We start from the raw sequence: 16,381 nt of genomic DNA on the forward strand, positions 1-16,381 counted from the left end.
TAGCCCCCGGCTCCCCAGCGCTACGCTCCCGGCTCCCCAGCGCTAGACCCTCAGCCCAGGTGAAGGCCCCGGAGCCCAGCGCTGGGCTCCGGGGCCTTCACCTGTCAGTGAACATCACCCCCGGCCTAGCGGCAGCCCCCCCCGGCCTAGCGACAGCCCCCCCATCGCAGCGGCAGCCCCCCCCGGCCTAGCGACAGCCCCCCCCCGGCCTAGCGACAGCCCCCCCATCGCAGCGGCAGCCCCCCCCGGCGCAGCGACAGCCCCCCCCGGCCCATCACTTACCTGGACAGCTGGACGGCAGGACAGCTGGGCGGCTTCTCCGGCAGCTCGGCAGCTCTGCACCTTCCTCTAACAGAGGAAGGTACAGAATGGCCGCTCCAGCGCGCTCCCGAGCAGTGACAGCTCATCTGCGCATGCGCAGAAGAGCTGTAGCGGGGAGCACACTGAAGCGGCTCGTGCTGAATGGAGAAGACCGGACTGCGCAAGCGCGTCTAAAAAAGCAAGCTGCCGGCGAATTTAGACGGAACCATGGAGACGAGGACGCTAGCAACGGAACAGGTAAGTGAATAACTTCTGTATGGCTCATATTTAATGCACGATGTATATTACAAAGTGCATTAATATGGCCATACAGAAGTGTATACCCCCACTTTGTTTCGCGAGACCACCCCTTAGAAAATTGGGTATGAGGACCAGATCATTTAGGCCGATCTCACACGAGTGGATTTCAATTGCAGAATCCACGATCATCACCCATGCAGACAATCTGCGGTGTTCCGTACACACTGAAAAAATAGAACATTCGCATATCTACTCAGATAAGCAGAGAGCGATTTCTGTGAGTGGATTTAAAATCGCAGCATGTTCTATTTTAGTGCGGACTCCGCACAGACGGCTTCCATTGAAGTCAATGAAAGCTGTCCGACCCGTGGCCCATCCGCATTGACATTGCAGATGGGCTGCGGGATACACACATCATTGCCTAGCGACTACGCGGGAAATACAAATACCGGTATATACTTTTTGAAATCTCTACTGCGTATGACTGACAGTGAGCATCGACAGTTAAAAAAATAAAAAATAAAAAAAAAGGCAGTTATGCGGCGTCGCTGGCCAGGGCCAGAGTCGTATTCCGCTGCAGGCTCCCGCATGCGTAATCCGGATCGCCTGTGTAAGCAGTAAGCAAAAAGCTTAGCATCGCCATTTACAATATCAAATCAACAGAAGACTGAACTACTGGCTTGTACAGCCTCTTGGTTTCTTACAGACTACACTGTTCTATATGCATCAGTAATTTTGTACCTATGAATTGAGGAATGAATCCAGGCATACATGGATTTAGGATTTATACTGATGTGAAAATATATTAACCCTTTCATGATCAGGGGTCATTTGTACCATTTTGCCCAGAGCAAAATTTCACATTTTGGAATGCTGCATTTTAAAAGCGGAGTTTTATTTTATTTCTTAGTCTGCCCAAATTTTTTTTTTACTTCATGGGTCACATAAAACTTCCTAATTTTCCAAATTTGAGGGGAACATCTTTTTAGTTTGCAAGTCTTATGTATAGAAAATGGTTAGAAACAGAAAAATATATTTCTTCATTTTTTTAAATTCTTTTCACTACACCATCTATCTATAAATTGAATCCCCTAATTCTCCTGCGCATAGTGATTCCAAAAGTGTGTAAACTGTCTAATTTATAGAGAGCAAAACATCCATGCTAGTATCAGACGAGCACTCTCTTCAGGAGTTTTCTGAGTCAAGAAAGTTACATTTGCCATCTAGGTACAGGATTGGTTTACCATGACAGCACTGTGCGCAAGAAGTGAGCAGTGACATCAGACGGAGCATGTAAAATGGTAAGGACTGAGCCATTAGCTTCTTAACCCCTTAGTGACCAAGCCTGTTTGCGCCTTAATGACCAGGCCAAATTTTGCAAATCTGACATGTGTCACTTTAGCATGGAAAAACACCAGAAAGGTTTTGCATATCCAAGCGATTCTGACATTGTTTTTTCGCCACATGTTGTACTTCATTTAGGTGGAAAAAAAAGACTGATAGAGTTTGTGTTTATTTATTAAAAGCGCCAAAATTGGGAAAATTTTGAAAAAAATCGTCATTTTTTCACATTTCCAACTGCAATATCTCAAATATGGGAAAACATAATATAAAAATTTTTGCTAAGATTTATATTTCCATCCGCTTACTTTATTTTGGGCGCACATTGGAAAAACTTTTGTTTTTTTTTTAACCATTTAGGAGACGTACAAATGTAACATTACTTTTCAGCATTTTGAGGAACACTTTGTTTTCCTACACCAGGCCAAGATTGGAAAGGCTCATAGGAGTCAAAATGATAGATACCCCCACAAGTGACCCCATTTTAAAAACTACACCCCTTAACGTATTCACTGAGGGGTGTCATGAGTGTTTTAACCCCACAGTTTTTTTTCAGGAGTCAATGCAATTTAGAAGAGAAAAACAAAAATTTCATATTTTTGCAAATATGTCATTTTAAAGACAGGACTTTTTTCTATAGTACACATGAAAATTAGGATTTGCACCCCAGAATGGATACCCCTGTTTGTCCCGTGCTCAGAAACATACCCATTGTGGCCCTAATCTTACGTCTGGATGCACAATGGGGCCCAAAATGAAAGGAGCAACCGGTGGCTTTCGGAACTGAAATTTTGCTTGAAGGAGATTTAGGCCCTATTGCACACTTGTAGAGCCATTGAGTGACTAAAACGATGGAGAACGCCCACAAGTGACACAATTTTGAAAAGTAGACCCCTTAACGAATTTATCTAGGGGTACGATGACTTTTTTGACTTCACAGTTTTTGAATGAATCTAAGCCAAGCCGAAGGAAAAAAATTACGATTTTCATTTTATTGGTAATTCTGTCATTTTAAAAGCAGTTTTTTTGTACAGCACATATATGAATGAAGACTTGCACCCCAAAATGGATACCCCTGTTTCTCCCGTGCTCAGAAACATACCCATTGTGGCCCTAATCGTATGTCTGGATGCACAATGGGGCCCAAAATGAAAGGAGCAACCGGTGGCTTGGCTTTCGGAACAGAAATTTTGCTTGAAGGAGATTTAGTCCCCATTGCCCACTTGTAGAGCCATTGAGTGACCAAAACGATGGAGAACCCCCACAAGTGACCCCATTTTGAAAAGTAGACCCCCTAACGAATTTATCTAGGGGTATGATGACTTTTTTGACTTCACAGTTTTTGAATGAATCTAAGCCAAGCAGAAGGAAAAAATTATGATTTTCATTTTTTTGGCAATTGTGTCAATTTAAAAACAGGTTTTTTTGGACAGTGTACATAGGAATGAAGACGTTCACCCCAAAATGGATACCCCCGTTTGTCCCGTGTTCAGAAACATACCCATTGTGGCCCTAATCTACTTAAAGGAAACATAGCTAGGCCTATAATGGAAGGAGCACCCATTGGATTTTAGGGTACAACGGAATAAATTCCAGTCCCCATTGCCCACTTGTAGAGCCATTGAGCGGCCAAGACGATAGAGAACCCCCACAAATGACCCCATTTTGAAAACTAGACCCCTTAACAAATTCATCTAGGGGTGTACTGCGTATTTTGACCCCAAAGTATTTGAATGAATCTAAGCAAAGCAAAAGGAAAAAATTACGATTTTCATTTGTTTGGCAATTTTGTCAATTGAAAAACTGTTTTTTTTTTTACAGTGTACATAGGAATGAAGACGGTCACCCCAAAATGGATCCCCCCGTTTGTCCCGTGTTCAGAAACATACCCATTGTGGCCCTAATCTACTTACAGGACACATGGCTAGGCCTATAATAGAGGGAATGCCCGCTGGATTTCTGGGCAGAACTGAATAAATTCCAGGCCCCATTGCCCACTTATACAGAAAAAAAATTGACTTCCTAAAAATAATCCACCCCCCCCCCCCCCCCGCCATTTTTTTGGCATTCCCTAAATATTAGATAAAGGTAATAATATAAACTGCGTTTTATGTCCGAAGACAGGGGTAATTACGGAGGCTGCTTGGGCCATGCACATGGGGCTAGAAAACCGGGTATCCCCCCCCCCCTCCTCTCATGTATTTTGGGGGGTATTTCGTAACCTCAGCGGCAGGTATGGGGTGTAAAAAGTGTCCCTCTGTGAGGCTTTGTAATTTTGCTGCGGTGTGGTGGTCTCACAGAGAAGGCGCTCAACAAGCTGCTCCTGGAACTGCAGGAAGGCGAGCGTTCCCGGGGCTTCTTGTAAATTACGGATTACAGGTAGCGGTCTGAATAACGCCGGGCTCACGCAGCCGTATGTGGAATCTGCTTGCGGAGGCCCGCAGCGGATTCCAGCTGTGAGCCCGGCTGTGACCCTGCGTACAGCCGCGTAATGTACTGCGCATAACTGCGTACTCACACAGGCGGTTGTGTGTTTGTATATGGGCTGCGGGTATATCCGCGGTCATAGAGCACAATGGGCTCTAGGTCGCGGATATCCGCGGTAAAATATAGCATGCCGTGTTCTGTTTCTGCGAGTGGATTCCGTAATTCCGACCCGCTAATTGGGTGGAATTGTGTAATCCAATGCATGCGATTGATCCGTGGATTACCGCTGATCAAGCGCATGCAAAACCCGTAATTCTTCTCCGGTCATGTGTGACCGGCCTAATCTTAGATCGCTACTTTATCACGTGACCGGGGACCGCTCAACGAGGTCTCCGGTCACTGCTCCAAGCACTCAGCGACCGTTGGTCGCTGGGAGCAAGAAGATTTAAAATTTCCTGGGCTCCCCGGCTCCTGCGAATGTGTCCGGCATTTTGCCGGCGGGCGCATGCGCAGCAGATGGAAGGGTCCATGAAGGATAATCGCATCTGGATTCAAATGCGGAAGCCTCCGAGAAGATGTTTCATCTTCCCCCACCGATCGCATCGGTGAGGGGAGATGAAACTGCCACTTTTTAAAGAACTTTTACGTGATCGCCATTATGCATTGGATAACGGCGATCACGTGACCAGTAACCGCATACTGCGGCTCCCCGTGACATCTCCAGGCTCTTGGCTACCTTTGGTAGCCAGCAGCAGGGAGATTTTACATTTCTTGGGCAATCTTTCACTTTTGCGCATACGTCTGCCATTATGCTGACGGGCGCATGCGCCGAAGCTGGGGTAAGGTCCACGGATCAACTTCCCCCCAGGGAACAAATCCGGGACCTTGGGTACGTAATTTCATCCCCCCCTTATGGATATGATCCGTAAGGGGAGATGAAACTTTAACTTTTTAAACTTTTAACTTTTTTTTTTTTTTACTTTTTAACTTTATATGATCACCGTTATCTGATGGATACCGGTGATCATATGACTGGAAACATGACTGCATACAGCAGTCCCCAGTCATATCTCCCTGCACTCGGCTATCTGTGACAGCCGGGTGCAGGGAGATTTTGAAAATACCGGGCTCGCCGGCTTCTGCGCATGCGCGCCACATCGGCACATTGCAGAAGCCAGCGGGGGGTCCCGACACCGGCCGGAGGACATCGGCGGACCTGAGGTGAGTATTTTCACCTCCCCTCATGGATCCGAACAGCCCGGGATGACAGCTCCATGCTGTCAGCTACCTGCGGACACCGACAGCATGGAGCTGTCACGTCCACAGCCCGAGGGGCATTATTCTCTGCAGGACACATGTTTTTACGTCCTCAGAGAATAAAGCCCACTTCGGGAGGATGTAAAAACACTATGGGCTGGTCGTTAAGGGGTTAATTTAAATAACTAATCTGCAATTAGTTTACTTCGGCCAAAATGTATGTCCGTTCTGTTTACCAGCTTCTCTTTCCTGCAATCTTAATGCTCATTTACACGCAACGATTATCGCTCAATAGTCATTCAAATGATGGCATATGAGCGATAATCGTTGCGTGTACATGCTGCCATTGTTCACTTTTAGGCTGAACGATGATCTTAAGGTGAGTGTAAAATCCATCATTCAGCCGGAAAGAGATAACAGGGACTGCACACACTGTTCTGCATGGGAGTCAGAAATTACATTGTATTCTGCGGACAGCCCAAGCGAGAACAAAGGAGCTGTGTGCAGAGCTCAGACCACATGCTGTGCTCTGCAAACAGCTCCAGGAGGCACTTTTACATGCAAATGAAGCTGATCAAAAATGTGTTAATGAACATTAGTATCCATTAACACTTTATGCAAAACAATCGCTAAAAGGGGTCAATCTTCCAATCGTTTGAAAGATTGTCTTTGCGTGTAAATTGGCCTTTACTCTAACAGGGCCTGAGAGGATTTTATATAGCAGAGTCTTTTGGAAAATTGCTTGTTACAATAACTTTCCCAGTGAATGCCATGATTTGTTGTGGGGATCATGTGATTGGTACCTTATACAATCAGGTCTCAATGATATCATCAGGACATCACAATCAAGAGTATTGACACTGTTGTATGTGACTCAGTCGCCAGCAAAAGAATAGGCATACATATACTGTATGTTGGTTCTGCACAAAGGCAGAATGTGGAAGTATATTTCAAGTATTTACAGTAAGTGGTTCTGAAATGGTTAAATTAGTCCTTGTAAGTAGCACTTAAAAGGCCACAACAATTCTTGCATGCTTTATGATTTTTACTGATATACTATACATCCCTTTAGCTCGCATGTACACAGCCACATTACAGCCTGGTACAGCCTCCTTGTTGTATGGGACCATAACACGGCACCCAATGATGCCACACTATATCTCTGATTTCATATGGAGGCACACAATTTTTTTCTGTCAGAGTATCATTCAGTGAGCGACCTAATATATGGCCAAAGCAAGAAAACACCAGAAACTTTGATATATTTTGTTTATTGAGCTGAACTCACCTCACTTCAATCCGGCTTGAGGATGGAGTGCCAGGAGAACCGTCATTACAATTAAATAGACCCTGCAAACAGTAGAATAATACAAAATCACAAACTTTGATTAGGTCAATATATTTAAAAGCAGCCCTCCGGACCTGAACAAAAAGATGGCCGAAGTACTTCTCGGACTATTCGATGCGCGGTGATTTGAACAACTCTGAATGATAATCGGGCTGTGTAAATGGGCCTTAAAGGGGTTGTCCCGCGCCGAAACGGGGTTTTTTTTTTTCAACCCCCCCCCCCCGTTCGGCGCGAGACAACCCCGATGCAGGGACGTACAGAAAGCTCGCCGGAGCGCTTACCTTAATCCCCGCGCTCCGGTGACTTCTATACTTACCTGTGAAGATGGCCGCCGGGATCCTCTGCCTCCGTGGACCGCAGCTCTTCTGTGCGGTCCACTGCCGATTCCAGCCTCCTGATTGGCTGGAATCGGCACGTGACGGGGCGGAGCTACACGGAGCTACACGGAGCCCCATAGAGAACAGGAGAAGACCTGGACTGCGCAAGCGCGGCTAATTTGGCCATCGGAGGGCGAAAATTAGTCGGCACCATGGAGACGAGGACGCTAGCAACGGAGCAGGTAAGTATAAAACTTTTTATAACTTCTGTATGGCTCATAATTAATGCACAATGTACATTACAAAGTGCATTAATATGGCCATACAGAAGTGTATAGACCCACTTGCTGCCGCGGGACAACCCCTTTAAGATGCTACATACTGCTCTAACTGGCCAGTGCTGTTCACACTGCATGGTAATGTATACTGTTGATGCATGCTAATGCACAGTGAACATCAGGTAGTAAGAAAAGTGGTTTGACCATCCTTGTAGAGGCCCGAAGGGTCACTTTAAGGCCCCAATAAACCTTTAAGGACTGTTGGATGAATGATTGTTTGTCCAACAGCTCTTTCTCTCTGCTCCTTCATACACACCAACCATTAACTTGGTCAAGTGTTTGTGTGTTTAGGAAGATAACCAACAGACAGACAGCTCTGGCTTGGCTTATCTCCAGGGAACAAAAAGGATCAAGTGCTGAAATTCAGTGTCCCCGATTCTCCTTTCCCATAACATCATCAGCTGCGAGAAAGTTGAGCCGCCCCCATAATCACTAGAGAGTCACTTGCCCCTCCGTAGTTACAGACGGGTTTGGATGACTAAACTCTAATGGGGGTCCTTAGAGTAAGAAATAAGCAAAAATCTAAAGGTTTAATAGGTAAACTGAAAGGATGACAGCTATATTAATGTTGACGGTTCACATCTGTATGAACAAGTTTTCCTTATGTTTCGGATGAATTTATCCAGATGTTCTTTACTGGGTGTGCAGTATGCATGTGCTAAATTATGTTTTTCTAACTATATGTACTAAATGCATATGCCTGTATTTACTATATATGCTCTACCCATTTTTAAAAATGTACTTACTTCACAAATGCGGGGCGTTAATCCCATGGATGCCTATTTAGAAAAAAAATAATAGGAAACATGAGAAAAATGTAATCTTGAAATTTAAAAAACAGACAAAACTGTTGAATCAGATTAGCATCTTTTATATACATACCTACAGGATCTACATCTGTGGCAAAATGATTAGTCAAAGTGGCGTAACTCAGTATTAACACTTTCCAATCCAATTTGTATCCTGGTTTTCCTAAGGGGCTTACTCTTTTTCTGCCATTATACAACAGCGCTATCTGCTGGCTAAACCCAGTACTGCATGAGAGGCTGGCAATATACAGTAAGAGAACCCTGATGCATGTCTTTCAACATTGGAGCTGTACAGCCTTAAATCTTAATGTCATCAGACAGTAGATTGGAAAGAGTTAACAGAAGTGGTCTATAGCAATATAAAATGCATATCAAAAGAAACACTGGAATCCCACAAAAATCATCCTAAATTAGTTTTAGCGCATAATACCACACTCGGTCACCTGCACACCATCGCACGTTACACGATAGCTTCGCAATTTAATTGCCACATCCTGTTCCTGCCCATTCAGTTGTCATCTCCTCCTGTGTAGGTTTCTAAATTGTCTATTATATATATATATATTTCTGTGGGAGCCGTGATGAAAACTTGTACAGGCTCGGCTCCCTGTACTGTCTTACACGGTCCTTGCACACCGAGTTGCCATGTGCTTGAGCCTCAGGGGTAAAGATTAGGGTATCTTGCAGCGCAATCTTCACTAGAGAACTCGATGCTTCAGATGTAATACTGCTGTAATGAGGCTTCATGCATCCTCATATTTATTCACTAAAACTTTTGCTGATTGTCAGTGATATTTTGCTATTATTTTCATTACTCTCAAACATACAAACGGCCTATGAATATCTGTCTTATCACTTACCGGAGTACCAATCATCGTATGGGTCTTCCCTGAGCCAGTCTGTCCATAGGCAAACAGACACACATTGTAGCCCTTAATGGCTTCTGCAAGAACCGTGGTGCCAATGTCTTGGAATATCTGAAAAGTGCAAGAAAATACAACCGTTTAATACTAGTCCATATACCCAGTCAGATATACGGCCATCTTTTAGGTTTTCCCAGAACTTGTTATGCAAAACCACCGAGCACCAAGTTTACCGGATCACATTTTTTAGTTAAAAACAAGAAAGATTTCTGTAGTTTTGACTATAAATACAATATTCACAAATCATATTATTTTAGAATCTATTGGCACTATGTCATCTCATTCATTTCAAAGCTGCTGAATGGCTGAAGGCAATCATGTGATATATTTTCTATATACGTATGCACTCAGCAGCATTCTGCTACTTTATTGCAATAATTAAAGTAAAGAACATCAAAGACCAACTATGATTTTGACTGGTGGATTTCCTTCACCAATCTAGGTCTAGTTATAGGGCTTCTGCACATGGGCGGAAATTCCGCGGCGAGATTTCCCACGGAATTTCCACCCGTGCCCGCTTGCATAGGATTGCATTAGATAATGCAATCCCATGCACACAGCCACGAATAGTCCACGTAAAAACACACGCGGAAAACAAATGGTGGCATGTTCTATTTCTGTGCGGGTCTCGCAGAGGCCGGCACAGAAATGTCACTGGTGATGGGCCGGCTGCGCTCTGTGCATGCACTGGCTGGGAGGCAGCCGGCGCATCATAGAGAAGAGGAGACACAGAGTGGGTGAGCCGCAGGGCTGTGCAGGGGCACGGGTCTGTATCTCGCTGCGAGAATTCTTGCAGCAGGATCAGACACCGGACGTCTGCAGACGGCCATAGACCTGATGTTACTGCAAAAGAGATGGCATCAGGCAGTGGTTATTACTGGCCAACTCCATATGAACCGCCACAGATGTAGCTCTTATAATTAAAGATCCAACTCATTTTAGGATAATTATGACATCTATGGTACTCTCTGCCCCATTGGTATAAAACACTTACTGTTCATGCATCAACAAAATACTCAGTGGTTAGTATCAGATGCAGACTTTAGTTTATTGTTGTACAGGAAAACTCCATGTGACATAATACAAATACTTGCACAACATATCACATGGCGTGAAACACTTTATTTTAAATCATAATGCTTGTCATGATGGAAAAGGAAACACTTGTTATAACAAAGCCAAATTTTTCCGTCTATGGTCCACAACGCTCAAGCTCATTTGAATGGGCGACATGTAACACTACAATTGCTCGGAAGTGACTGGACCTTCTTTGGAGACAGATGATTGCCAGCTGTTCCATAAGCAACAACTGTGGCGATTTTTAGGTCAGTCGTGAGACAACTCCTAAGTCTAATCAGTGGGGGTCTTACTGCCAAGATTCCAAGCAATCACGAGAACGAGGGTTCCATTTACCCCTCTCCTATCCTAATCACTGCAGGATCGCTGTAGCGATCCATGGTGTAGTCGGTAACCGCACATGCGCGTTAACACGCTCTTCATTTCGATGGAGTTGATAGATGTAGCCGAACACAAGTGCTTGGCCATCTTCATCAGCTCTTATAAATTTCATTCTGACGTTACTGTGGGTCAGTGCATAGATCCTAGAGTGATAAAAATAGGGGGACATCGGACCCTTGTTCTCGGAATCAGTGAGGGGTGAGCCCCCCCCCCCCTCCCCCGATATGAATTTTATCACCTATGGATAGGTGGATAGTTGATAAAAGTGAGTCATGAGGTAAACCCCTTTAATAGAAGGAAATGTATTAATGAGACATCCCCTTTATGGTTGGGTTCCCCCACTGCAGTAACCGTGGTGGTCAATGGCTGCAAGATTGTCAGTAATATAGCCTTCTACCGAAAAAGTCATGCTGCCACTGGCCACAGTGGGTGGGCACGGTTTTGGATGCATGCCGTTACCACAGTGAGTAAACCCAGCCTTGCACGTTACTAGTAGAATAGCAAAGTATAACAAGATCTTTGCAACACAAGTATGACTAGGATTGATTCCAATGAAAATCAACTACACCCTGATCAACAGGGAATAAGACACAGCCTGCCCAATGTCTTGTCAAGCTGTGAAATAAAAGGGTGGGTGGTTGATCTTTCTATCTGTATACATAGGTCATATTTATTTAGTTCAGTCCTGGATTCTAAAAACGTCACTACACAAAAGGAAACAAAACTTATCTGAGACTTTCGTGCAGGTCAGCCTGACTTTATACATTTACATTTCAAAGCTTTTAACGTGGTATTTTCAATTTATTGCATCTCTGGATGTATTTTTCATGCAAAAAACTGCACAGTACATAAAACAGATTTTCAGATATATTTTTAAAAAATGGTCCACCTAAGAGCTACTTATGTAAAATGAGGTCCCTTACTTAAAAACCAACACGTGTGTCCATGGATGTGGAGTGAGCAAAAACAGCAATTACTGGCCCATGACTACATCGGCAACGGGCTTGCGCAGTGTCAGCATGGCATCATGAGTGACCAATTGAGTAAGACACAAGGACAGTCTATGTGTGGCTATGTTCTTTTGCATAAAGCCATAGAATTTATACAGCAGAAGTCTGAAAAACACAGAGTGCGCCATTTCTCATTACTAGCATGGATAAAGTTATTGCTTTAGATTGTTCCCCAAACTGTGTTGGATGGTGCGGTTTTATGCACCAAGTTTAGGTAATGGGTTACATCGGACTTGAGCCTCTGCCACAGGACTACACGCAGAGGCGTAACTTAAAGATCCTGGGCCCCAATGCAAAACCTGTAACAGGGCCCCCAAATATGATGCTCTATTCATAGTACTGGGCTCCCTATATGGAGAAGAGAGGCCTTATGGGCCCCCTAAGGCTCCCAGACCAGGGTACATCCTCTATAGTTATGTCAGTGACTACACGCATAGTGATTTTCTATTTATTTAATTTTTTTTAAAGGCCTTAAAATGTAAATTGATTTTTTAGGCTAGCAGTTTGAGTTACGGACTTGATTCTAGGGGTCTAAAATAATTTTGGCATATGATGAATCAGTCATGAGCACTAAGTAGGCATAAGGTTGGGGGTGTTTTCAGCCTATAGGAAGAGACACAATTTCCATTAAAAGTTCAGGCGGTCTACGATTCCTGGCCCAGTACTGATATGCTGTCTATGGTGATGGCCTTCAGCCATATTAAAAATAGGTTAAGGTTCGGCAGCCGGAAGAAGTTGGGGAACTTTCACAACAAAACATCCATATTAATTCATTTATTCCAATTATAATCCTACATCACAACTTAAAATAAAAAATAGATGCGTCAGTCATTATTTTTGAGACTCCTGGTACTTGAGCGGAATATTATGTCTATAATTATCATTTTACAGCTCCGTGTAAATGCTGATAATGAACTCATATTAGTGACCTATGAACACGTATCACTTATAGTCTTTGTCATTCAATATGTTTTTTCAATGTGTCTGTCAAAAATGTTGGCAGGCTGTGATTTTTTTTTTTTGTAAGTTGTCCAGAAATTTTTTTTTTTAAATTCAGGCTGCACCCCTGATCACTATTTAAATAGTTTTTGATTGGCGATTTTATAATGCAAAAGATAATTCATGTAAATAGTAAATTAATACTACTGTTCGATTAGATAAAATGGATTGCAGTTTGCTTATAAGCTTCATCCAGTTGAGTAGTAATGAGCACAATAATCAGTTCCCTTGGATAAACAATAACGAAGCAGGTTATTCATAACCCGAGAAGGTCTTGAGGATTTCACATGTGTATCAAGGAGGTGACTGAGAAACCCTAGATCAATATTAGCAAAACAGGTACAGCACACACCGACTTCTACAACGAGGACATGTTTGATGTTCCATTGTCTCCAGGTAACAAGAAAGAATGGGAAAAACTAGTAAACAAGGTCAAGCAAAGATAAAGTATTTGTGCTCTTATATTAGAAGCCTTAAGCTAACTTCACACGGGCGAGCGCGATATTGGGGCGTGAATCACAGCAAGATGTTGCGCTGGCCACCATGTGATTTGGTGTTATGTCAAAACTGCCTCGTATCACTTTGGGGATGTGCGAGGGTGGAGTTTCTCCGATTGGGACACCTCTCATCGCTTGCCCCTAGCTTATGGTGCGATGCTGCTGCCGGCCCAATTAAAATGAATGGGAGATGTGATGCGTGAGTATGCAGAAAGAGAGCATAACGCAATGTATTTCCCACATCGCGGTGCGATGCAGGAAAACATCACTTGTGTGTGACACCATTCAAAAGAACGGAGTCTCGCAATGCACAAACCTCACGTGATTATCTCAAAGGCAGCCTTATGCCACTCTCACACAGCCCGCTTTTGACAGTGACTGGCGCGGTGTTTGAAACGCGCTACAACGCCTTCATTCCAAGCAACTATTAGGGTGATAATTGCCGCTTGCAAATCCAGCTTACGGCGGCCTCCTGATGCCCTCCCTACGGCAGATGTTGCGGAAGATCAGTATCAGTACAATACATGTATATTGATGCGCAGCACACACGGGGAAAATTCTGCATGGAGAAAACTGTCCGTCCTGCTACCTTTATGTTTAAACTTATTGGTATTAGGTAACAGTCATACAACTTATGGCGCAAAGATTTAGCTTACTGCGCACGAATAGAACGCCCGTATATATTGAACACAGCACATTGGGTATCCATGTATGATGAGATATCAGTCAAGTACTTGTGAGCCATTTAGGACTATAAACATAAGAGGAAGCCCTTAAAGGGGTTCTGTCAGCAAAATAAAAAAATCTATACTCACCTGTGCCTTACCGAGCCGGTCACCAGGAACCTGCTGCTCTTCTCCTGTCCCTCCTGCAGCCTTTCTAGCGCAGTGCAGAAGCTGGCAAAGTTCCAGCTTCACCCACTGCTTTAACCACTGCCGGACGGCAAGTACTGTGTGACGCATCGCCCACTGATTAGCCTGGCTGTGGCGGCGAGTGCGCATGCATCCCCCTTCCAGACGCGCTGGCGCACTCGCCATTGACTCTCTCCGAGGACGTCAGAGGTTAGACGCGGCTAGGTCGGCGTGCCGGACCTGATGGGAGAGGAACCCTCACGTGGCAAGTAAACAAGGGAGGGCACAAATACAAGGGGATTAGGTAAGTTTTCTTTGTTTTTATTAATGGTTTTCTTTCAACAGGTTACACCGTACAGGGATGCAGGACACAGCTAAAAAAGGGGTTTTGCTAACAGATCCCCTTTAAGGATCCCCTGGTTGCTCATATAATAGATATTAACACAAACATCGTATCCATAGCAACTGCCATCTTATGTTTGTCAATATAGCATTAAAAAATATAACGCCCCCTGTCCACGGGCGTGATTTTGCCGGCGGTAAAGCACCGGCCCCCTGTCCACGAGCGGAGAATCATTGCGATTCTCCGCTTGCGGCCAGCAAGTCGCAGCATGCTGTGAATAGCCGCGCTTCTCCGCAGTCAGCCTGTCAGATAGGCTGATAGCGGAGATCCGTCTGCCGGCTCCTGCTCCCGGGCGGCAGCTCGTGCACAGGGGGCCCGTGGACAGGGGGCCTTAGTGCTGCTGCTGCTTCTAAAGCCTTTGAATGTAGAGGGTTGATTCTGCAGTGTATCTGAAGAACAATCTATATGTAACAGTAAGAATTACCTGTGGAACTGCCACAAATTTAAAGGAAAAAAAAAGTTACAGCAGGAAAAGTTTTCTTTAAGGCCGCCTGTCCACGGCTGCGATGGAATATCACAAGCGATTTTCCGCTGTGGGGGAGTACTAAAGGTCACTGCAATGAGCCTATCTTAATTATAGATTTATCGCTGAGAATCGTGGAATGCCGCGATTTTTAGGCGCAATCAGAAAATCGCTATGGTTTTCCCGCTCATGTACATCGGACTGCCCTTTCCATAGTTATCCTATGGAAAGCGTTTCAAGCATGATCTGCATGCAATCTATCGCCACGGATCACGCTATGTAATATCGCCTGTAGACAGCCAGCCTAAAGTAATCCTCCCTTTTGTTGGTGGTTTTTAGAATAGATTGGGAAATTAATTTCATTCTCTAATACAAATATATATATATTTTCTATTTGCACTTCTTTTTTCTTTAGTCACTAATTAGAATCCTCCTTGCAAACTTATTTTCATGGCAGGTTCTGAAAAATGTTTTTGTTGGAGAAGAAAACCAACACTTGCAACAATAGTATGAGGCAATGACTTGGAAATCTCCCAAATCAAGTTACAGTACTACATTTTTCGTAAAAAATAAATAAATAAATAAATAAATAAAAGCACCTAGAAGAAGTTGTTGTTTTGCTGCAGAACTCAGCATTCAGTTACATCTCAGGCAGATATACAAATGATTAGAAACGTGGCATGATTAGATGAACAGTATTGCCACCTGAGGCCCTAAAAGTGATTGCACCCTTGGCTTATAAAGAGGCTCTCAGAGGCTCCTTGTGTGCAGTGGCCTCTTCTTCTGCTTGTGTAGAGCTTGTTGACCACTAGACGTCTCTACGACGCAATCAAAGAGATTTCGCCCATTTAACAGAATTTCAGAGGGGGCACATTATTGGAATGCAAGAAGCTGGATGGTCATATCGACAAAATGCCCGCCACCTGGGCCCTTCTGACCAGACTGCTAGGTGTTGGGACCAGTGGAAGCCTGAGGGCATGGACATAAGGCAACTGGGTTCAGGACGCCCTTGACAGATTACAAGTAGAAAGGATTGTCTGATTGTCCAACAAGCAAAAACAGCTCCAACTGTTTTGTTGTCCTTCATGCAGAGATAGGTGGACCATCGTTAGAGGCCCCCCCTGTCGGAACCTTTTCTAGGCGCTTGGCTGAAGGACATTTGGTCTCACGGCGCCCACTACATGCGCTGCCTTTGACACCCACCCACCATCACCTCAGTTTACAATGGTGTTGTGAACGACAAAACTGGACGGCTATGTAGTGGAACCGGGTTGTCTTCAGCAATGAATCCAGGTTTAGTTTGGGCACTGATGACTATATAAGTGGAGTTTCAGAAACTGCGCTATAACCAAGTGTGGGCACAGAGGAGACACTATTAC

General features: G+C 44.3%; 1 protein-coding gene across 1 annotated transcript in view; it reads right to left on the reverse strand.

Annotated features, from left to right (window-relative positions):
- Positions 1-16,381, reverse strand: part of STARD9 (StAR related lipid transfer domain containing 9) — a 143,639-nt gene that overhangs the window by 76,392 nt on the left and 50,866 nt on the right. Inside the window, exons 4-6 of the mRNA XM_066608347.1 lie at positions 9,259-9,375; positions 8,336-8,368; positions 6,875-6,936 (exon numbers count right to left, since the gene is read on the reverse strand). Of these exons, the coding sequence (XP_066464444.1) occupies positions 6,875-6,936; positions 8,336-8,368; positions 9,259-9,375 (212 nt within the window). The remainder of the gene's footprint in view (positions 1-6,874; positions 6,937-8,335; positions 8,369-9,258; positions 9,376-16,381) is intronic.

This window comes from Eleutherodactylus coqui, chromosome 6, assembly GCF_035609145.1.
Source record: "Eleutherodactylus coqui strain aEleCoq1 chromosome 6, aEleCoq1.hap1, whole genome shotgun sequence".
In the NCBI taxonomy this organism is placed as follows: Eukaryota; Metazoa; Chordata; class Amphibia; order Anura; family Eleutherodactylidae; genus Eleutherodactylus; species Eleutherodactylus coqui.